A 24095-nucleotide genomic window follows, 5' to 3' on the forward strand; every position below is an offset into this window, starting at 1 on the left:
TTTATTTGTTTCCACGTATGTTGAGCAGTAAAAAAAAAAATCACATTTTTGTTTATGTTTTTTTACTTCAAGATTTACCAGATCATATGATCATAGGCTATGATTGCTCTTTTACTATTGAAATTTGACTCCCCGACAGCTAGCATGGGCCTGGTGTGCTGGACACTCCACAGGTCCAGTGACAGCAACCCTCAGACAGTTATAAAGACGAAAGTTATAAAGCCATTGCAGCAGTTTTTTTTTTCAAATGGCTTCTGGTTGATGCGACCATTTACCAGTTATGATGATTTGGTTGAATCAGTTATAGGCAGTGGTCAAATCGACTTGTGCTGTGGTCAGATTGACTGATGGTCAAATTAGTAAATGGTCTATTTGACCAGACCTTTTCAAACAACGCTCATTCCAATCAAACAACAGAAATATTCAACAATATTGCAGCTGATTATTGAGTCTTTTTCACACTGCTTGTTATGTTCTTTGTCATGCAGGATGAACTCTTCGAGTGTGAGTCAGGTGAACTTAGAGATCTTGTACCAATCTTCCAGCCACTGTACTATAATCTTATCCAGGTGTTGCTCGTTAAGGTTCAGTATCCTGAAGAGGAAGAGTTTGAATCCTGGTCCAAAGGTGAGAACAAATGCATTACTTTCTTCAGGAAAGAGCATGCTTTGGTGGTCCATGTGAGCACCTGAAAATGTTAGTTTTGGCAGAACTATTAAATATTGTCATCTTCTTTGTACTGTACCAGGTGACATGACAATATATAGTCAAGTCATCTGGTAAGTACTCGAAGAAAGAAATTTTATTTTATTATTGACTAGGAAGTGTGCATGACTAATGAACATCAAATCCAGTCATTTGACAACTGTACAGTTTTGATTCAGTGGGAATGATTTTTAAATATATCCAATTAAATGAACAGTAAATTAACCTGACAAAATGGAATGAACCAAGTTAACTATTTGATTTTATAAAATTTAAATGTTACAAAACAAGGATTGAAGAGCATCTAAAACAAACAAGTGTAGACGTCACATTTGAAACAAGATGTTAAACTGATCAATAGTAAAATTGTTATTTAAAATATCATCAAGTAATTTGTGATGGCCTTAGTGTAATTTTGATCAAATGTCTTCCTGAGATATGAAAGTTACCACATATTTTAAATACTATTTATTACCAGGGAAGCTTTGGATCTAAAATAGTTTGGTTCATGATTTCAGTGTGCATAGTGGTGAATGGCATACTATTCTTATTGTCAGATTTATTTTGTTGAAGTAAATATACTTGGCAGCTGAACATGCTATTAATATCACATCATCTGTTCACATTTTTCTTCACTCTTGTACAGATGAGCAGGAGGCATTTCGCTGTTTCAGACAAGACATTGGAGATACAATGGTATGCAAACAAATGCATTCACATACATACACAGTGCTGCATACATCTCCATGGATGCATTTGTGCTCAGCATGTGCATGTATAGGCACTAACACACAGCACAGCATTGTTATATACAAGGTGATGAAAGCAGTAAACAAATGTGTAGTGACAGTCACAGCTTTTGAAGCTTTCTTTTGGGTGAGAAAGAACATCCTTCTCAATGTTTTGTTTGCTGTACCAATCACCTCAGTGATCATGTCATCAAACCAGCTGTCTCCTTTAAGAATTTCTCAAGAAGCATAGTTTTTCTAGTGTGCTATATTCTTAACCATTAACAGGAAATGTAAGTGCCTTTGTTATATGTGATAAAATATATCATTTGATTATTTGCGGAGAAATAACATTAGTCACAAATTAAGTTCTTCACCCTTTGTGCAGATGTATGCCTTCAATGTTGTGCGTGAGCCAGTCTTAGGGTTTTTCTGCTCAACGCTGGGCCAGTTGATAGAGCAGAGTAAGACACAGGCCATTCGGTGGCAGGTATGCTTTGTCACCAGCATTTAAGTATTTTTGAATAAAAAAGTAAAATGTTGACTTTCATCTTAAGAAAGTTCCCTGTTTCTAGATTGACAACCAATGAAATGATACTAGGATTGTCTCTAGCTTGAGTTGTGCTTGAACCAAGCAGCATAATCATCGTTATTAGTTATAGTGGGATATGTGTGAGTATGCTTGCCTGTGTGTGCGTGTGCTTGCCTGTGTGTGCGTGTGCATTCGTGCATGCAGGGGTGTATGCATATGTTGGTATGGATATAAGTGAAAACATCTATTTACATGGTCATCAGAATTTTCTGAAATATTCTTTATTATACTTATTTTGATTTGTAATTCAGCTGCCAGACTTTTATTCTTATTTACATTACAGAATTTTACTTTGCATGTGTATTGATGTTAGGGTATATTCTACCTTTTAGACTGTAGAAGGCATCTTCTTCATGTTTGGATCCATGGCTGAGTGTGTGGATTTGGAGGAGACTGTCTACCTCCCTATGCTGATGAATATGGTTCCATCCATAAACTTCAACAACATAACACTTCTCTCTACAGCCCTCTACATGATAGGTGTGTACACCCAAGCTCATCATTGTTAACAGTTAGTCTTTGTTTAGTGTACTTAACATGAAGGCCTTTTTGTAGATTACATGTTATGAATGAATGAGGCAGAAAGAGGAAGAATTTCATCTCTCAAGATGAAGTTGCTACCTGACCAATGGAGCATCCTGCTAGCCAGAAATGTGCTAGCTTACTGGCAGGTAATCAACTTTCGACAAAAAGCAAATGTATTCTATTCTACTCTATGGTCATGTCATCTGGTGAATCTTGAAGAAAGAGAGTTTTCAATAGAAATTTTATTTTCTGCAGGATCGTTTGGGGAGTGGATGAACAGTCACCCAGAAATCTTGAGCTGTGTGTTGCCACTAGTCTTGCAAGGTTTGAGCAACAGCAAAGTGGGCACCGCTGCTACCATAGCCCTGAAGGACATCACTCGGGAATCTCTTGACCATATCCGTCCCTTCATCCCACAAATTCTTTCCACTAGTCAAGTGAGTCTATTTTGTGCATTATTTCCTTTTCAGAATTACATTTAAGTTTTAAGTTTTTAAGTAAAAGCAGTAGCAGACAAAATGACTGAGCAAAACACCTCAACTGTCTTGAAGAGAAGGCACTCAGAATGAAGTGTGAATAACAAGTCCTTATCTTGCTCATTTTTTTGTGTAGTGGAAACACTAAAGGTTATGATAGTTTATTTTGTATTTGCATGGTAACACTGTTGCAGAACATGAAATATTCTATACAGTTAACATTCTGGACACGTAAACATTTCTCTTTCGGTTTCCGAGGGGTTTGGGGTGTAGATATTCACAAAACCAAACAACCTTTTTTTTGTGTGTGTGTGTGTGTTAGTGACAGTCTGAAGCTTTTATTCATAACTGCTTTTTTTTCTTTGCTCAACAGAACATTCTCCAAAAAGACATTCTCCTGGTGAGTGAAATTCATTTATTACCATTAACCCTACTGGTACATTGTAATCAATCTGAGATATGAATTTTATAGTGGAGTGAATGACAGAATCCTATTTTATTTCTTCCTTTTATTAAATTCTTTATTAGCATGTGTATATTGTTGAAAACTGTTGATAGAAAAGAATTGTTTTGAATTTGTGCTTTATGACTTTTTTTGCCTCGACATTTCCTGCAATTTTCAAATTATATTGTTTCCCCTCTTTCACATAGATTTAGCAGTAGATAGCTGCCTTAGATTGTACAAAAAATACAGGAAATCTTTTGGAATTTTAGAATTATTTTATATTCAGAAAAATGAATGTTTGGTTGCATGGCTGATTGATTAATTATGATGATTTATTGGTTTCTGTTTTCATTTGTGATCAGGAGCGGGATGCCATGCGGCTGATGTCGTGTGTAGGGCAAGTCTTGTCAGTCTTGCCAATCCCTGACATCATGAACTATCTTGATGCCATTTTAGTACCACGCCTTACCAACATGCAGCAGCTAGTCAAACAGGAAGTAGGTTTTTGTATGTTTTTGTTTCGAATGTGTCTGAATGTAATTCACACAATTACACACACAAAACAAAAAACACATGATGCTTCATATGGAAGCTGAAAAAAGAGAAAAAGGCCTGTAGTTTTGCAGTTTTTTTCTTGAGGAAGAAGCATGCTTTGTTCTTCTAGATCAGGGGTGGGCAAACTACAGCCTGTGGGCCACATTCGGCCTGCGGATGTCTTTGGACTGGCCTGTCTGTCAAAATGTGAAGTCCACTTGTTTTCATTTGTCTTTATTCAGCATAGGTTAATTTGATTGAGATTTAATTTACAACAGCATTAGAAATTGACAGTCCATAACATTGTAACACAGACAAACTGCAAAAATAACAACTCAGCTGATGTAAGAGAGCATCAGAGGAGGCTTCCTTTAAAGGAAAGGCTGGTTTTAAAGTTTTATTGTGATCGAATTCAAACAGCTTCACTTGATACTATTCGGTAAGCAAACACCATTATATAGTAATTTTTGTCTATTCCATTATCACTAGGTTTGTTGTGTAGTCACCTGGCCTGGGTTTTTGTTATTTTACCAGTCCACCACATAGCTTAGAATTTTGAGACCAGCCTGAGTTGGTTGAGTTTGTGTTATCCTTGATCATTGGTCATAGCTGACCCTGACCAGTTGGGAACAGACAGCTGGAATTGAGCTAGCTAGTCGGGATTACTCCACATAGTCATTTCTTCTTTGCACTGTACCAGATGAAATGACAAAGAAAACTTTGCCCACCCCTGTTCTAGATAATTCATATATATTAGCTTACTCGAAATTGCTCTGTGTATTTCTAAAGATGCAAAATCATTGTGCTTATCATTTAGTTAATGGTTATATTCAAACAATGTTTTCAACACTTAGCAAAGTGGCAGAGCATGTTTTAATCTATACTCAACATTTACTAAACAAATGATGTGTCTGTTATCTGCAACAGCCCAGTGAGTTGGTACAAAAGCAGCTGGTGTTTCAAGTGCAGCTTCTGTCCTGGCTGTTTAGCACCCTGGACACTGAACGGGATACAAATGAACAGGAAGGTCAGATGCAAAAGCATCATTCAGGTCCAAAGCCTGTAAGTTGTTTTTTTTTTTCCCCCAATTTTAATATTTGTGCCTATAGTCAAAGGGATGCAACCACCTATAAAACAACGTAAAGCCTTTTTTTTTCAAAAATAAAACCATTAGCCCTTGTGCAGTTCTTTGAGTATAAACATCTTGGGGCATGGAAAGTTAACACTGTGATAAATTGTCTTATGTTTAGATAGTAAATAAAGACATGGTCTGTTGACACTTTGAGTTACATAGAATAACTAGTCAGACAAACCATGATGTGATTATTGTGCTTTAAAGTAGTATGTCTTTGCCTGTGCGTTGCTCTGATGACATGCATGACATTGGTGAAATGCTGGCTTTGTAGCAAGCAAGACAATTAATCCTCAGTGAATCCCCAATGAATCCCCAGTATCTCCACTTTTTTGGCATGAGCATGTTAAAGGTTCAGAATAGTAATACACTCAGCAGCTGGTCTTATATATATATTGCTCTATTATTTTTATCAAAATGATATTTTTACCAACCCCTAAGTGTTAAATCTAGCTGTAACTGTAATTCACTGCACTACAAGCAGATGTCTGTAGGTACTCCTTTTCTGTTGCCAGAATAAGGATGAAAACCTTTGACATAAGCAGCAGGCAATAGAATCATTCAAGTATGCCCTTAAAATACACTTATTCAAGAAACATCTGGCACTTTAGGCAACACATTTCAGCCTGGTGTTGTTCCCTGTCATTGGTAGCTTTCGCTGTGTTCATTTATTGTACCACTCATATTGTTCATATAATTGATTAGCACTTATAGATAACCCTAATATTGTAGTAGAGCACTATACAACTGTACATTTATTATCATAATATGCATAATTATTGGAAGTTTTTTTATGTGCATATGTCTAGTAGGTGTATTCTTAAATGTGTAGTATATATGTCTCTTCAGGTTTATGTGGTGATGCAGCAGATTTTGCCGACAGTCCAAGAATTAGTGGCCAAGTGGAAAACGGAGACAAGTGTTGTGGAGGTTTGTTCCTTTTCTTTACAAAAGATTCAGTCATTTGCAGCATTTTCTTTAATGTGATTATACATAATATGTATATGGACATAAACCTTTGTTAGATTGCTGTCTATGGTGTGTCACTGGCTGTCACTATCATTTCTGTATATTGTGAGCTGTTGATCTGTCTCTTTTTGTGTCACTGACCAGCATCTGTCACATGTTTTGGTTGTCTCTGTCACAGACTGGTTTTATCACCTTTTGATTTGATTAGTTCAATGTTTTATATCTATTTGTTACCTTCCAAAATAAGGGCCTCTCTGTGGCCATGTTGCTATAGAAATCACTTGAATCATTAGAAAGTTAGAAGTTACTTGAATCATGCAAAATCTGCACATTGATTATAGTCAGTGACACACTGAGCTATTAATACACACCTTTTAAGATGCATAACCAGAATTCCAGGACTTATAATTAAAATTTATTTTTAACAGGCTGTGAGTGAGATGTTTAAGAAATCACTGACCACTCTTATGGACGATTTCCAGCCCTTAGCCAATAATGTAGCAGATATGATGATACAGATGTATGAGTCCACACCTCATGCCTCCATTCTGGATGTCGCCAGACAGGTAGGAGAATTGTCTTTTCAATTCCCATCAGTAATATGGAGTAGCAAACATGTTTTTAAATGTTGTTTTTCTTGCAGCAATCATGGCATGAACGATTTCAGGTGTCTTTTACTTGTTGGCATGGAATAATGTTTACCTGAGCTTAATAATTCTCTCGTTCCTACGTGTTCATGTATTGATAAAATGCGAAAAGCTTTTCTTACTATTCGTTGATAACAGAAAGAAGCTAAATCCCTCTGTTTGATACCAATTATTGTAGAACAGATGTGGACAATACTGTTCAGACTATTCCTATCAGGGACAGAGAGATTACAAAACCACCATACAAATGAAAAAGATAAAAGACTCTCAGTAAACAACTGGTAGAAATGGCCTAAAATTGCTTGATTAACTGAAAAACTACTAAGCTTATGCAGAAGGTACATTCTTTGATGGGCACTTTTAAGAGTGTGTTTGGTGTTTAAATTCCTGTTGAGCCCGCAATCAAAAATAGTTTCCAGGTACCTGAAAGAGTTAACAGTTTCAACAGGTTTACTGTGTATCACACTGGGAGCAACAAAATCCTCTTTGATTCTCCTAAAGTCTATGTTTACTTGTTTTGTTTTGTCTACATTTAACTCCAGAAAGTTCTAGTCGCTCCACTGTACAAAATTACCATGATCTTTCTTATGTTCCTGTAAAAGAGTCAACAATGCAGTATCATCAGAGAACTTAATGAGGAAACTATTCTCCTCCGTACTTCTGCAGCTGTCAGTGTACATGATAAACAAGTGGGATGGTTTAGTGATGTATCTCCTCAAGATAGACAATACATGCATGTATATTAGTGTTCCGTGCACAAGGCAAGGAAGCTTTTTCAAATATGTCTGAGGACTCTGGAAAATGGAAAAAAATAATTGTGATGGCATCTCTATACTGGTAACGAACATCACGATTAAAGGAGTTTTGAATGATTGCATTATCACCCTGTAAATAATTTGTGGTTGTGCTGAAAATCTTGTCCACTAATCAATATTCTGTGTGCAGATTGTATTGCTGTTCGGTTCTGATGCATCGTTCACACAGTACCTCAACACCTTGCTAAATGTTGTTTGCAACAAGACACTTCAGATGTACCCGGCAGGTAGGCCAGGCTGTTCATTCTATAATTACTAACCTATAGTTACTGACATTTTTATATAAAGCCCACCATGCTTTTGACTTGCTAAGAAAACTGTTGATTTCTTTATTATTATTAGCCATTATTTACCACCATTATTTAGTTTATATCCAGTCATTTTATAGCAAATCAATTAACATCTGGTACAATAGTCTGATAAGAAGCTTCATCAATTTTATTCAAATGCCACTTATTCTTTCCATGTCTTTCCATTTTATGGACATCATCCTCTGAATTCTCATACTTTTCAATATAGGCATTCTTTGTTTAACCCTGATTTTCAAATTATTGCTGAAGATGCACCTCTTTTATTATTATTTTATTAACTCTTGTTTGTCATTTGATTTCTGAAAAATTAATATTTTGAATGAACTAAAGCCATCTTCACTCTGCTATTGTTTCAATTTCATGTAATGGTGTTCTTGAAAATGTGATTGGTTTTCAATAAATTGCTGCTTTTTTCATTTTTTTCTTTGATAGTGTTGAGAGAGCCCGATGTTGTGGAAGCCTTCATGATTTTTCTTGGAAATGTAGGTTGCTATTCATTCATTTATAATTGTGTTTCTATTGTTATTGCTAGTGTTCTGCATAATCTGCATATTGGTAGTTCGGGGTTTGTGGCTAAAAGCACCTGTTACTACGACAGTGAGAATCAGATGTCATGAGTTTGTATCTTGGTTCCGACATATCTCTCTCTGAATGTGACACCTGTTTACAGGGTTCCATCAGTGGCTTTCTCCACGTACCCTGGAGTGTGTGAGAGAGACTGAGCGAGTGAGTGATTTGAATGGTGGTAAGTGAATTTGTAAGATGCATTCGATGCCCACTGATAAGTTTTTGCTGGTGCAACTTTATGTATGTGTGTCACATTACATGCATGCACCTCAGTTCACCCATGTATTCGTTATACATTGTACCATGAGTCCACCTTTGTTGGTGGCATTAGGCACTCTATAAATTAGAGTCTTACTAAGATGCAGCCTTTGCTGATGCAGCATTACGTACCAACAATCAACCATACACATTGGAGTATTAAAGTGTTTTTGTTAAGCAGTTGAATTTTTAAGTAGGGGTTGGTGTTTTATACCGAGCCAGAATCTAAGGCTATATTACAGCAAACAGCCAGCCATGAAAGCAGATGTCACATGCAGAGAAAGAACTGCGTGCCTAAGAGGAAATCTGAACTCAGGAAGCCAATGCTCACTGTATCAGGGACAGGTGCTAACCATTGTGCCACCGGACCGCATTGAATTTCTGGACTTATATGTCCTTTCCAACTTTAAGGTCCTTGTCATCATGAAGATGTTTCATCTGTAGAGTTACAAGATAGTTTTCAGACTGTACTTGTAATTGTAGGATAAATCATTTGGTGGATTAGGTCTGAAGTGCTGTAGGTTCTGCTCAGTTATGAATATAGGATCTTTGAATCTTATGTGATAAAATTTTGATGAAATTTCTTGCAGCTGCTGAAAAAGACTAGACGTCTCCTTGTTTCTAGTGGGGTAAACTTGGAAGCGATCTTGAAAGCAGGTCAGATATAAAAGTTTTTAATATGTACAGGTAACATACTTTCTTTTTAAAGATTTAGTCCTCAAGATATCCTTTTGTTACATTAACTTTACTGATTGCACTTTACACCAACTATTTTTAATACATGTCACCTTCGTTGTATAATACTCACAATCAGGACCTTATCATTCTGTGTACTGCATTGTGTATTAATATTAGTCCCTGAACCCTACACATTTACTGAAATAAAATAGCATAGCTGTTTTAGTTTTAAAGATGAAGCACAGATACAAATTGTGACCAAGCTACATTATGATCTTGAGATAATCTGGGATTCATTGTAAAAGTCCTAAGGCAGGATTGTCTGGTATTTTATTGATTTTTTAAAATTTATTTTCTGCATAGTCAGTTGAATCAACTTGCATCAGATTTGTTCAGCTGTACTTATCACAAAATTTAATTGTGCAGGTATTACAACAATGGCAGTTGCTGAACAGTGTGTGGTCAAAGCTAGCTGCTTTTTTGTGGTAAGTGTGCTCATAACATGGAGTTGACATTTTCTTTGCTAACCCTGTGCCTTCAGTACTGTCAGTTTAGAATGGTGATGTATAACAACCTTTGATATGAACATAACCTATTGCAGCTGTTTGATGTCGGTGCATTCAAAGTACTCAACAGTTTTAATTAGGGTGTTATGAAATAAGGGTTAGACGACAGTTAACTTTTTTTAAGGATGATTATAGTTTATAAAATAGGCAATAATGTAATGAAACAGAAAGCCCCTTCTCATACTATTGTGTTTTGTAGTGCCACGTTGCAAATCCTCTTAACTCTTTATACAGTTTAACTTGAATGGTCAAATGGTTCCCAGTCACTTAATCCCCAGACACTTCATCCCCGACACTTCATCCCCTAGACTTTTAATCCCCAGACACTTCATCCCCAGACACTTAATCCCTAAACTAAATCCTTAACTATAAAAATTATGAAGTCAGCGAAAAATTTAATTGAAATTCAAATTCAAATCATGCTTTTAACTTCAACGTCATTTGAACATCAACAACATTAGTTAAAGTTCATATAAGCTAGTAAATTTAATGTTCTTCAACAATATGATATGAAAATTGTTCTTGAGTGTTGGGGATGAAGTGTCGGGGATTAAGTGTCTGGGGATGAAGTGTCTGGGGATTAAAAGTCTAGGGGATGAAGTGTCGGGGATGAAGTGTCTGGGGATTAAGTGACTGGACACCTGGTCAAATAGCTTTGTCTGCTCTGCATATAAACAAGAAGCTTTAAAACTGAAGAGATTTAACTCCTTAAATATGATAACTTGACATTGACATCGCTAACCTCATGTGCAAAATTTGCTCAGTTTAAAAATGTGATAATACAACAGCATAGGCAAAAAATATAAGTTATGATTATATATCTAAATATGCAAAAACCAACCTTTACTGCTCAAATCCCTCTTTAACATGTAACATTTTTTAATGCTGAATAGAAATTAGATCTTTCCATTAGACTTTCTAAAAAATATTTCTCTATACATTATTTTTAGTTCTGAATATTTTTGATTTCTCAGTTTGTCCATATGTCTCTTCATCATCATTTACTATTTGCATTATTCATTTCAGAAACATAAAGCTAAAGGTTTGTGGAATCACATACAACCTTTTTTTTGTGTTTCTTTGTGAAAATATTGTTGCTTTTTAGTAGGTGTAAAATATAGCTGATGTTCACCCAAAGTACAAGTCAGGTAGATTTAAGAAAATTTACAGCAACTGGGGAAATTGTTTGCTTCTTTTAATAAAAATTGATACAGCATCTGTTTTCAGGTCTGTGAAATTTCATTGTGCTGTGAACATGATCAATACAACAAAAATTAATTTTGTTGACAACATTTTACAGATTGAGTTTTTGACAGCTGGTTATGAAGAAGAGAGCATCAAGGCAGTTGTGAACAACAACATACAGTTCATCCTTGATAGGGTGTTAAGGGTAAGATGCCGTGTTTGTGTGTGCAGTGTAGTGTGATGTAGTTCATTAATGTGTGGCAGACATCAGCATTGTTCAGATGTGCATGCTAAATGTGTACTGTGTTTGTCATCAGTATTGTTTATTTTTCTATCATTCATATGTTGTTTGCTTGTTCTTCTGCATGTTGTCCATATTTCGTTTTTGTTCTTAAGCACTACAGGCTATATGAGTGTGAGTGTGTGCTATTATTATTATTACCATAAATTTCAGTCTATTGAGCACACCTGTAAAAGTCGCACCCACTAAATTTGTTTAAAATCTCTTCCTTTTTCACAAATAAGCCACACTGGTTTACAAGCTGCAAATATTTACAACTTGAAAGCTGCATTGTAGGCATTTTGTCTGGTTTTCGGCATGATGAGGGTGCATGCTTCAGCAACTAACCTGAATGCTTCATTTGTATGCAACTTTCATAAATGTGAACAGTTAACATGTAACAAAGTTAACAGTGAACACTGTAACATGCAGCTCATCGAAATCTGAAAACTCCGAAAAAGTCCGCCAACAAGCATTATTGCTGTTTAAGTCACGGGGTTTAAAGCTGCAGAAAAAAGTCACTGCTTATAGTAAAAAATTTATGGTATATTCTGGCCATCCTTTTTTTATTTTTTCCCATCCATTCATTCATGCATCTCCCCTCCCCACTTCCTTTCATTATGGGCAGTAATAATTTTAGCTTATTAAATGTGGCATGCTTTATGATTATTAGAAATATCTGCAGCTTTAGTGTAATATTTGTAAGACATATTGCAGGCCATAGGAGGTGAAGCTGCTCGACACATTATGGAGATCATCTCAGATGTCCTGCTGGCCTGCTGTAAATACCATTTTGCTGTTGTCAACACAACCATCCGCCTTCTTCTCGAGACAGAGGGCTACCCCTCTCCACGGGCCTCCCCACAAGACAAGCAAAACTTTATCAAGACAGTAATAAGGTAACCTCTTCAACTTCTTTATGATACATTTTTTAAAGCATTGATTTTTCTCTGCAAGTATTGAATCCTCACCTTTAAAAAAAAAAAGTAGAGGAAAAATGATAAGAACAATTTCCAGAGAAAGCATTATGTATGTAGCTTTGGTATTTTTTGTTTTTAAGATTTATAAATAATGTGATCATTGGCAGAGAAATGTTGAGCTTGTATATATTTTACTCTTCTGACAGTGATAAAAGCAACAAGCGCAGGATGCGAGAAATTGTGAAAGAATTCTCCCTTTTGTGTCGTGGACTGTTGGGCACAGAGTATGTGGAGGTGGCAAAACAGTTTTTGTAGCTCAAAACTCAGAATGGTGATCAGCTTTGCACACTGCTGGATTAAATGGATTTTGGCCACTTCTGCTGCCATCTTTCTTCAAATTGGCAGAAGGGGGCTAAGACTGTGGAATTTTCCCAACCCAAGTGAGAGAATGGAGAAATGCTTGTGTCCGTTTACCAAAAAAAAAAAGGGAGCTTTTTTCTCCCCATATACATATTGGTGACTTTTACAGAATGATCTTCAGAAAGAAGTGGGGAAAAAGTAAGACAGAGAGTGCTGTATATTGTCCTTTTTTAAAAAAAAATTGTGTATGGGGGGAAAAGTGTTTGATTTTTTGCAAAAAGTGGCATTTGTGATAGAAAGACCTAACTGGTCATGGTGAACATCACTTTTGTCCCTGTGTGTGTTGTGGGGTTTCTTGGGGGGTTTTTTTGGTTTTTTTTTTTTGAAGAATTTTATTTCCATGGGAGACAGATTCAAGGATTGAATGCCTCAGAACAGTTTGTGCTTCAGTGTGATCATCAGCAACTACCGTCTTGAATTGGTCATCTAGCTGGAGACTGCTGTTTTTCTGGTCATATGTGTCAAGAAAAGCAGAAATGTTGCAAAAACTGCAAAACAAGACTTGTAGTGATGATATAGAATAAAGGTGGTGGTCAGTCCCTTTTTTTCGGTCACTTTAAACCCCATCATGTGACAGACTACGTGGAATGACTTTGCTTCCTGCACTCAACACCCACCCTACTTGTGTCCTCCCCTCCACCCCTAAGAGACATCCTTCAGATACCCAGACACCTTGCTTCTCAGGCAGTCTTGCATTTTCAAATGGTACATGGATTGAAGTCTTTCACTGATTGTGATCATCACATAGCACAAGTGTAGTATATTCTGCTATTCACATTTGTTTTTGCAAAGGTAAAGAAGCATGAGTGTGTTTCTGCTTCGGGAAGATTCTCCTGTACATTACAGTCACATGAAAGGAACAGAAACTTGGTTTTGAGGCTGTTGCCTGTGGTGCATGTGACTTGAAGAATTTCTTTTTTTTTAAATATTCATGTGCATAATAATAGTGGTAAATTTAGTTTTTAAATATTTCAGACAAGTAGTTAAAACCTTGTTTTGAACTCCTTTCTTATTGTTCACCTGTATACTTAACCGCTCTTCTCTCTTTTCTTAATTTTACTCTAGAACTAATGTCCAGGGAGAAATAGTTCCACCCTGTTACTTTTTTTGTTGTTGAAAGACATTAGAAAGAAATTTTTCCAACTTAATTTTGAAATGTTAAGGAAGCCCAGCCCTATTATTGTTGCTATTCCCATGAAGTTTGTTATTGAAGTGTCGCTTGGTGATAAAACTGAATTCTCTAAATTCACATATGAAGTGGAAATTTGAACATTATAATGCAGGGTTGATGTGTAAAGTGTGTATTTAGTTTTAAGGTCAAAGTCGCTGTAGCTTTCAGCAATATTTGTGTAGCCCTATGCTTGTTAGCCCTCTCACAATAGTGACTTTGCAGATGACTGATTTTTTTTAGCAGGAGGGAGAAGAGGAGATAGACATTCATGTTCAATAATTTTTAATGATGTCTTTGTAAAGAGTACCTCTAGGTCTGAAAACATTATGGCAGTCACTTAATTACTGTTAAACATCTCTTGTCAAGTATTTGTCAAGTGATACCTGTGAAAACCAGTGATGTTTAGTTTGTTTTTTTATAAAGTATACAGCTGTAGGAACAAACAACCCTCTGCTTCAGAAGGGTTAACAGGCTAAATCAACTGTAATCAGGGAAATGGAGGGAACGCACTTTGAAGACAGGATTGCTTCATTGTGATGAATGGCCAGTTCATTTGTAGTAGTTTCTTTTTTCAGGTCACAAACCTGTGCATCTTTGTCAGGGCACTGGCGGCACCGATATATGCATTGTTTTACAAGCATGGGTGGGTGATCTTTTCCAGCAATATTTTTTAGGTTTCCACTTCATCTGTTGCTTGTGTGTTTATATTAGTATTCCTTTCTTTTGTGTGCATGTTTTAGAGGAGGGTGAGTTTTTGCACATTTCACGTTATGTACTCTTGCCGTGGTGCTGTAATTTTAGGCTTTTATGGCACTGTGACAAGAAAGCTGAAATGGACTGCTTGACCTGGCAGTCAGAATTTTGAAGGGCATTGGTATGTGTTTGAATTTTGATTTCTTTAAAGCATTACAACTGGAGAGATCACTTTCACCCATATTTACTTTTATTTATATATTTATTTATTTGCTGTCCAGGTGCTGCCAGACATGGGGGCCTATAGATTTTAAAAAATTATTTTGCAGCATTTGACACCAACTTTGTCATAGTTTTTGAGAGGAGATAGTTCATGGATCTAGTCTATGGTGCAGTTTTATTTAACATCGTTATTATGCATCACATTATAGCTGGCTTCCTGCATTCCTGTACTGCTTGCTGAGTAATGTTTGTTGTCATCCGACTCTTACTATGAAATCCAGTTATTCCAAGAAAATGGTTTCTAAAAGATGAGCACATCACGTGGACACCTGCGCCTGTACACATCGATACAAATTCCTGACCCACATCAACAATCATACCTTTCTCTTTAGCACTCACATTACTTTCATGTGGGCACACATGTATAAGCGCACCAGATTCTTTGTTTAATGTGTTATTGTTTACTCTTTTTCAATGCATACCTACTTCTATGCAATGAAAAAAGCATGTTGACATTTTTAAAAATATGCCAGTGTTTATCTCAGTTACATGATGCTTGAATGTCATAAAGGTAATAGGTTATGGAATACTCTTGCAAAGCTTTTATGCTTTTAGATGTCCAGGTTTTACAAGCAGGTGATGGCCATCCAAACCGCCCCAAAAATATTATTAGTCATCAGGTTTTGTTTTAATGATCAATGGCCATCTTCTGCTTTTGAAAAATAAGTAGAACCAGCAGATGAGCAGACTGGTGGTGTAATTACAACCATTAACTGTGATGCACTCCTTATTTCCTCTCTGATATTGCTAGCACAGGTTTTCACTGTGCACAGATTATCCAGGAGGACCAATTTGTGTCAGCATTTCTTTCTGAAACAGTGATTCTCAGCTGGCCTTGGATTCCTGTTTATAATCTGCTAATTCATTGGATCCAGTCTTGGTTCTCAGATATGCAGAAAGCAAGGTGGTACTGTATCTGCATTCTTTTTATCAATGGCATCTAGCTTTGCAGAAAGGTGGCTCAAAAGACGAAAAAGATTACTAGCATAGAGGTTGCATGAATAGCCTTTTATCATAGATGTGTATTCCAGTGTTTTTTCACCTGGTGGAACTTCTGCTTGTTTGTGTTAGTAGGCTTGCTTCAATCTTTGCTGTTTTCTGTCCTTTACTACTCTTGTATTGATGAATGAGGCGGGAAATGCTGCTGCTTACATGCTTTGACATGCCAGCAGTCTTTGCACACCTGCCAAGGTACATTTCTGCATCTTGGAGCTGCATGTTTCCCTTTTCCACTTTTGCTGAATGTTGAAACCCAGAATGGCTAGTTCAATTGTCATGAAGTATCATTGGTTGCAAGGAACCCTAGATAGAGATGGAGCAAGTCCTGAAAATCAAGATTGCTATTAGGTGTGAAAGAATTCACTTAAAAAGAATGATAATAATAAGGTATAGGCTAGTGTAGTTTTTAGTGGAGTATTAAAACTGGCTAGAGATTCTCATAATGTTCCAGTTAAATGTCGCATATCATTAAAATTAACATTTGCTTAATCCATTTTTAATACAATTCATTACTGCTTTCATCAGAGTCTGTGCATTAGAGCACATATGTATACATTTTTTAAAACTACTGGTGTAGCCATTTATACAATGAGTACCAGATATCTGGTTTTAGCAGTTCATCACGTTACAGGGTAAATGTACTTTTAACAATTCAGGTCCTCCTTAACAGGACAAAACCAGTTTTGTCTGCACTCTTGGTTTTATGGGTTCCTCAGCAGATGTGATTAATCTATCTTTATATTTGCTGGATAGCTCTTCACTGTGGCTACCAGAATAGAGGATAGGAGACTTAAGCATGAAGTGTGATTAAGGATCATGAGATGTTTCTCTGAAATGCTATTTTGTGAGCTTTCTCAGTGTTATTACACATGATTTAAGCATTGAATATAGTATATCAACGATCCCATGTGTTTGTTACAGATGGAGTCATTTAAAATACATGATAAGTTATGTTTACCAGTAATAAAGTAAGCTTAGACAATTAGTTATGATGAGGTAGTAGCAAGGAGATGTGACATGGTAGCAGAGTCTTAAAGTAGTTTATCAGAAAGGTGTATCTATCAGAAATCCTTCTTTAAATTCTTTGCAGAGTAGTGTGTGATGACTTATTTAATGCTAGTAATGCCATCTTCGGGCAGTCAGTTTTAGGACATCTTAGAAGTGATTTGTGTAACTTGATTATTAATTTTTTTTATTTTATGGCTGTGGTGGTGCATATGGGTATACAACAAATATTACACCTTGCTGAAGACTTGCTTATCATGATCTCCATTATTAAATCCCTACAGTATAACTTTATTAACCCACAATGGCAATTCCAGATAGTGCTCATACTAGTATATATAGAGATACATACACATGTTGAAATAATTTCTCACACACCCACATATATATCACACACACATATACATACTTCCAGCAACAGTAGATACAGTTGGTGACATTATGAAACCTCAGGCTAGTACCAGATCACACCCATTAGAGTTGATCAATTAAATGGCAAGTGGAATGAATGAGTTGCAGTGACGATTGGATCTGCATACAGCCATACTGCAAGAGTGAAAACTCAATTGCCAACACATGATCAGAAATAGGATGAGAGATGCCTTCTTAAGTCATTGTGGAAATGTGGGCAAGGTGTTAACTCTTGCTGAAGATGCTTTCATCTAGCTAGTTCCCTTCATAGTTTTCAAAATCTAGTTATGGAGCTCCTAGTCTGTGTGGCGCTATCACTGACATAAACATAGCCATGATAGAAGTGTTGCCTCCAATAGAGTGGGAAAGGTATGTTTAAACGTTTTTGTAATTGGGTTATTTTCACACTTTGTGAGCTTTGAAGGACTTCCTAATCTCTCTTGTGTCATCTAAGTCTTACGTGGCCTTTGGTTGTTTTTTTCTTTTTAAGGTCCAAAATATTTTTGAGCATCTGGCTGTATTCCCTTGGAAACTTTTTGTCTGGTCTAGTAATTCTTCCATTAGTATTCTGTTACATTTCAGTTTAGGGTAGTATTTACTTGTAAATGCTTGTACATGCTCTATGCCAGCATTCATCAGTTTTTACTCCATTGAATGGTAGTGGCCTTGGCCTCAGATCTTCCTGATGCAGCCTTTTCTGTCAAAATAATGTACCCAGAGTGGGCTGGACAGGATACCCACAGAATCTTTAATATCCCAATGCTGAGCACTGACCTGTAGCAATATCTTAATCCTATTCTCACTATAATTTTCTTTGTTTGCTTTTGTTTGTCTTACCAGATAGATTCTCGTTTACTGCCTAGGAAAAAGTTACAGAGATGATATTAGTGAAAAGTCAGCACTCTCTACCTTATGCTTCTAGTAACTGATTATCTGGTCTGTGATTACAGCACAGCCACACACTGACACATTTTTTGACATAATGCCTTTATGCAAGTTAGAACTTGGTATTAACTCATTTCCCCTTGTGCAAGTTAGAACATGGAAACTGTGTTTCCCCTTGTAGTCTCACTTCATGTTCCCAGTTATACCAGGCATGTGTGCTGTTACATATTACGACTCAACTTGACAATTACTGTAGTCGAAGAGGTTGTGTGTGAGCTTATTTCCTCATAGTTTTTGCAATATGTCCAAAGACTACTCAGCCTTCATTGGGATGGCTGACAGCTGAAATCTTGCCCTTAGTTATGGACACAGTGACACTTGGGTTTATCTTGCAACAATCATCCATGGCTACTGACTTCATCAGAGAAAACTTCTGCCCACGTAATGTCACGTCAGCATCACTCCCTTCACTGTGTTTAGTCTGCCTGCTGAGATGCCTAGAGCTAGTATTAAGAGTTGGATTTCTGAGGCCAGTGTACTTGGCCATCCCATACATAGTAAGCAGTTTGGCTTCTGTCTTTAGTCATTCACCCAATATATCCCTGTGAAACATTTATGCCTGCAACTAATGAAATAGAGTAGACAGATACACATATAAATGGACAAGGTTTTTTTTTTTTTAGTGTAGCTCTGAGAGAAGTCTTCGAAGGTTTTGGACTTTGTTGGCTTCTCTACCTTTGCTCTTTTCCACAAAGTTGTTGTCAGGGGAAATTTCCGGTCAGACAATGCTGCATTCAAAGTCAGAAAACATTATTGAGTTGCTTTACACATTCATGAGCAGCCTCTAGTGATGCTTAGTTGCCTTGATGCTAAACTGAAAATTGTCTTGTGATTTGTAAATTTGTCCATTTACTGTCATGACCTGGCCATGAAAAACTTGCAAGTAGGTCAGCAAAATGTAACATTTAGTAGCAGTACTTTTCGATTGGGGATGGAGACAAAACTTGCGCTTTTATTGTAGAGGTTTATTAAACTGCTGGGAGTACCTAAAAGCAAAACACCATGTGGTGGACAAACTTGCATTCTGAACATACAGTGCCTCATAATTATTGCAGCTAGGAAACTGTGAAGAGGGTAATTTGTTCATATATGGACTTTTGCAAAACATTTATTTTCTTCACCTGTCTTTGCTTAATCAGCAAAATTAATACTTAAACTGAAATCGTTTTAGATTGATAACTTCTTTCACATGCTGAAATACAGATTTAAAGTGCTGGCATGAAATAGACATCAGAAAAAAAGGCACAAAAATGAAGTAAAGAAATAAGCAATGTGCTTTACACTAAATGTGAAGAGAATGAGAAAACATTACAAAGATAGACACCCTTCTTTCGCTTTAAACCTAATGCATTATCGTGTTAACAGATGCAGAATTATACATGTATGAACATGGTTTCACTAGTTTATTCATCTACCACTGTGGGAAAAACCGAATTGTTGAAAAGAGACCTAATTGCCCACACAACCAGCATCTGGTTTTAAGGAAAATCATTCCACGTCTTCCCGTTGCCTGATCTGATTATAGCATGCTGGTAGATAGGGTAATCTCTGAAAGAAAATTATGCAGAATGCTAGGTTTCTTTTTGGACACTGAACAACATAAATAAAAAGTGGAAGTATTAAAAATAATGGATTGATGATATAAACTGATGAATTACCCTATTGATAGAGACTGATGAATTATCCTGGGATGTTTATCCCCTCTACTTTACTGCCTGTTTCACTCGCCCCTGCCCCACCATCCTCTTAAGTGTTCAGACATATGCTTTTAAATATGGACACTCCTCTGATATGAAATCCTACCACCTTCAGCACTTGTGCTGGATTCTGGCATATCCTTGTGCAACTTTTGCTTGTTATTTCTTGTTATCAAATCAAATCAAATCAAAACAGACTTTATTGTCTGCCCAGGAGGACAGAAATTTGTCTTTGCTCACATACCCATACAGACATTTAACAAACAGTTAGGAGTAAAAGTGAGGAGTAAAATAGTGTTGATTGCACCAGTCCATCAAGGCAGTGTATGTTTATTCACCTAGTCATGCGTGACTTTCAGTGTTTTTCAAACTCCTTCACTGTCCGTGACCAGTGTTTACATTCCCCTCACAGAAGACTGAAAAAAACAATACTTTCGACCAACTTCTGATGGGAAAATGTTCCTGATCTTTTCTGTTGACACTTCTTTGCTGCTGCCTGAAAGAACTGTGTGTGTGTATGCTTGTGAATATGTATGTGTGTGCACACACGTATGGGCGTACACCTTTGCATCTCTTTTATCTGTGTCCACAGGGAGGGTAAACACATATTTGCTCACAACTGTAGAACTATGCAAAATGTTAATAAAACAAAAACACTTTGTGATGGAGAGAAACAAATCTTTTAGCCACTGAATGGATACATTGTTATTGTGTCACAAACTCAGTTTAATCTGTGTCTTGTCTGGTTTGGAATTTATTAGGACTTTTTCTTGTTTTCTCTTTTGTTGATGGTCCACATTTTCATTTCATGCAGTACAACTCCAGTCAGCAGTACTGTATTTTGTCCAAAATGTAGCAGAAAATAATGAAAAATGGATAAGTACTTTGAGGAGGATATTGGAGTCTAAAAGATATGTGGTTTTATTTGTTGTGAAAACTATGACTTTGCTCATGGAAGAGTTAAAAGAATTGTCATTAGATGCTTAGTTCAAAAATTTTGCATCAATCAAGGAATAAACTTGAGTTGTTTTCCCCCCTCCCCCCACCCCTTCTAGGAGGTCTACAACGTTTCCGTGTGGTGCTTTTGTAGTCTTCTAATACTGTTTGACAGTGAGACGAGGAAGATTTCTTCTTTTAGTTTGTAATTTTCTGATTAAAATTTTTCAGCCTATTAGAATATGAAAATTTTAAAGTTTGCAGCTAGCATGAATGGTAGCAAGCAATAAATAGCATTGTAGCGTATGGACTAGACGTTGTGAAAAGTAGTTTACAAGTACACTTTTAAGAAGACTTTGCACAGCTGGTGTGTTTGCTGTTACTCATGTAAAAATGTATCATTGTGCACATATCTCATGAGCATCGAAGTTCCCTAGTGGGACGAAACCAAAGCTAAATAAACTTGCTTTTGAAAAATAACAGTGTGGTTTACAGTATTTTTTTTATTGTATCTTTAGTTTTGCCTCCTTGAGATAAAAGATTTGCATTTTATAACTGACTATTTTTTTTATGTTTAAGAAGACTATAAGAATGTCTGTAGCATCATTTACCCACCAGTGAAATGCATTAAAACATTCTACGTGGTGTTTCCCTTGAACAGTATGGACCCTTCCTGCAACTATTGTTGTGTCCCTTTTGGTCACATTGTTTATGCAACAGCAGTCAAATTACATGGTAAATTGCTAGCAAGTTAAACTGAAGACCATGACTGACAAAAACAGCAACACCAACAGTGACAGCAAAACAGAGATCAAGGTGAACGAAGAACAGCTGGCAGAAACCCACTCTATGTCCAAAGATGACATCTACATGGCAAAACTCTAAACAGTGATAACTGCTCCAGTGATAGCAGCCAATGTCAAAATCTTGTACACAAGGCCACGTTCAGTTTAATGCGATCGTACCTGCTATTTCTGCTCAATCATCAAAGTTATATAACTCAACTTTTCTGCACTGTTAACGTGTCAAGATCACTCCTATGACTGCTCTTAATTTTTAAACAGATGCTCATAAAAGTGGTTAGGATCTTGAAAAATCCTTATGATGCTTCATAAAGGCAAGAATAAAATTAATGGTCTCAAGGCATTTTCATCCAAAATAATGCCTTTGGCTTAAAGTATCATAGTTTCACATGGCAAAGTTGGTAACTCAAAGAAAAGCGTCTTGTTTTTGTAGTTACAATACGATACCTAGACCCTGTTGACACTGGTTCTTGTTTCTTTAGCCCAGACCATTTTTGTCACCACTTTATAACTACAAATGCAAGTAGCATAGTTTCAAAGTGAAGTTAAATAGTTGCCCACAGCCAACATGTGAAACTCAAGGACAAGCGTCTTAGTTCCAAAGTTATGAAATATTGCTGGAGCCGTAATTATAAAGCAGTAGCAAAGATACCATGGGGTTAAGAAACATGAAGTAGTGTCCATGGGCTCAGAGCCTTGCATTGTAACAATGAAAGCAAGACACTTTTCCTTGACTTTGCCCTGGGGAAATGATCGACACCCTCACTTCATAACTACGACCCCAGGTGTGAAACACCATCTGCAGATTCTGGACATCGCTTTATAACTTCGGAATAAAATGCTTTTCCTTTGAGCTCCTTATATACGTTGCTACCTGGCAACGACTTGCTCTGGCTCCAGGAAGTAAAGCATCATTCAACGAATTTACTTTCTCCTTTGCTGTGTACAGCAGCAGCTTTTTGAACTCCATCATCCACAAGATAAAGAAAACACAACAGCTGGAAGAGGCTCGGAATGCTGACAGTGAACGACATTCGCATTCTTATCTCCTCCAGTATCGTTTTTTGAGTCAATGCACAATCATTAGACAAGAAAGATCATATGTGTCTCGTGCAATACAAGCATTATCATACTCATTTCCGTAACTGCATCTTGTCTCACCCACCTCACCCCACCACCAGCTACTCCTAGCCACTGATACGGTATCAGATATCCGCTTTTTTTTTAAACCCAAAGGGAAAAGTAATGAACGGGGACGTCTGTAACCGTTTAAAAGTTCTACCGACGGAGCAAAGGTGTCACTCACCCCCTCACCAGTCGAGACCAAAGGCTGATAAACGGGTGGCTCAGGGAGTCAACAGAAGGAAGAGGGTTGACTGCGTGGGCTTGGGAGATATGTAGCCGGCCCTCTGTCCAGAAAAAAAACAGGGTTATATTTGATTTAATTCATTTGTTTTAGACAGCAAAGCAGGTCATACAGTTAAAGAATGGACAGAACAGGATATAGACTATAAGAATGATCGAGATCAAATGCGTTCATTGAATTTAGTGTTATGTAACCATAGTTAACAATGTGAGAGTAACCACAACTACTTTTATATGTAAAAGAATAATGGACAATCTTTACAATTCGACCATATGTTGAAATATATAAAAATATAGAAATACACAGCGAGGCACAGATCGATCATTTATCTGCCTATCAGAGCACGAGCCAAGAGTTCTTGCAGGCTGGGGACAGAGTCACAGAGAAACGTTCCAGCGTTTGAATGGCCACAGGTGAGTGGAATCACGAACGTCCGAGGTGGAATGAAACGAAATCAAAAGTTAAAAAGCTGCGTGGCCAATTTACCTATTGATACCAATCCGTGTATACGCTCTGACCTATATATGCGTTAATACTGTTGTATTGTCTGTAACTGAGTAATTTGAATTTGTGAATGTCTCAATTTGTGAATCTTCTAAAGAAAGACCACTACAAACCCAGCTTCATTGATTCCGAGGACTCGGCCAAGCGAGCTAATGCTATCTAAAATAGTTTAATAATTAATGTGTATTAAAATCACTAAGTAGAAGCCTGATAGAAATATATCAAAGCACACTAGTACAAAACAATAAAATTATTATCGTGTTTTGAATTTTGTCGCGATGGAAGCAAGAAGATATAAGAAAAAAAAAATCTGTAAGAAGATGGGGGAAAAAAAAACATTTGTCAGAAGTGGGATTTGAACCCACGCCCACATTCGTGGACCAGAACACTCGCACCCATCCTGCGGGTAAGGCTTCACCTTGAGTCTGGCGCCTTAGACCACTCGGCCATCCTGACAACCGATGATACCTTTCATTTTAATTAATATATTCTTAGTTAACCTCTCGCTTATTTACCACTTCTTAATTATA

The 24095-nt window shown here is 36.8% G+C and overlaps 1 protein-coding gene and 1 non-coding gene across 3 annotated transcripts in view; one reads left to right on the forward strand and one right to left on the reverse strand.

Annotated features, from left to right (window-relative positions):
• The window catches only part of LOC112556647 (importin-13-like), a 30032-nt gene extending 9907 nt beyond the window's left edge, over positions 1-20125 (forward strand). For both annotated transcript variants that reach the window (XM_025225838.1, XM_025225840.1), the window contains exons 13-29: positions 489-627; positions 1352-1401; positions 1822-1923; positions 2358-2505; positions 2806-2987; positions 3400-3426; positions 3834-3968; positions 4933-5067; positions 5987-6067; positions 6535-6672; positions 7699-7795; positions 8312-8361; positions 9295-9361; positions 9809-9867; positions 11249-11338; positions 12131-12312; positions 12540-20125. In XM_025225838.1, coding sequence (XP_025081623.1) covers positions 489-627; positions 1352-1401; positions 1822-1923; positions 2358-2505; positions 2806-2987; positions 3400-3426; positions 3834-3968; positions 4933-5067; positions 5987-6067; positions 6535-6672; positions 7699-7795; positions 8312-8361; positions 9295-9361; positions 9809-9867; positions 11249-11338; positions 12131-12312; positions 12540-12648 — 1791 coding nt within the window. In that variant the 3' untranslated portion in view covers positions 12649-20125. The remainder of the gene's footprint in view (positions 1-488; positions 628-1351; positions 1402-1821; positions 1924-2357; positions 2506-2805; positions 2988-3399; positions 3427-3833; positions 3969-4932; positions 5068-5986; positions 6068-6534; positions 6673-7698; positions 7796-8311; positions 8362-9294; positions 9362-9808; positions 9868-11248; positions 11339-12130; positions 12313-12539) is intronic.
• Positions 20126-23905: 3780 nt separating this feature from the next.
• Positions 23906-24021, reverse strand: Trnal-caa. Its single transcript has 2 exons — positions 23984-24021; positions 23906-23951 (listed from the first exon to the last, which is right to left on the reverse strand). It is a non-coding gene; the product is annotated as a tRNA-Leu (tRNA).
• Positions 24022-24095: the final 74 nt, after the last annotated feature.

This window comes from Pomacea canaliculata, linkage group LG2 (assembly GCF_003073045.1).
Source record: "Pomacea canaliculata isolate SZHN2017 linkage group LG2, ASM307304v1, whole genome shotgun sequence".
Classification (NCBI taxonomy): domain Eukaryota; kingdom Metazoa; phylum Mollusca; class Gastropoda; order Architaenioglossa; family Ampullariidae; genus Pomacea; species Pomacea canaliculata.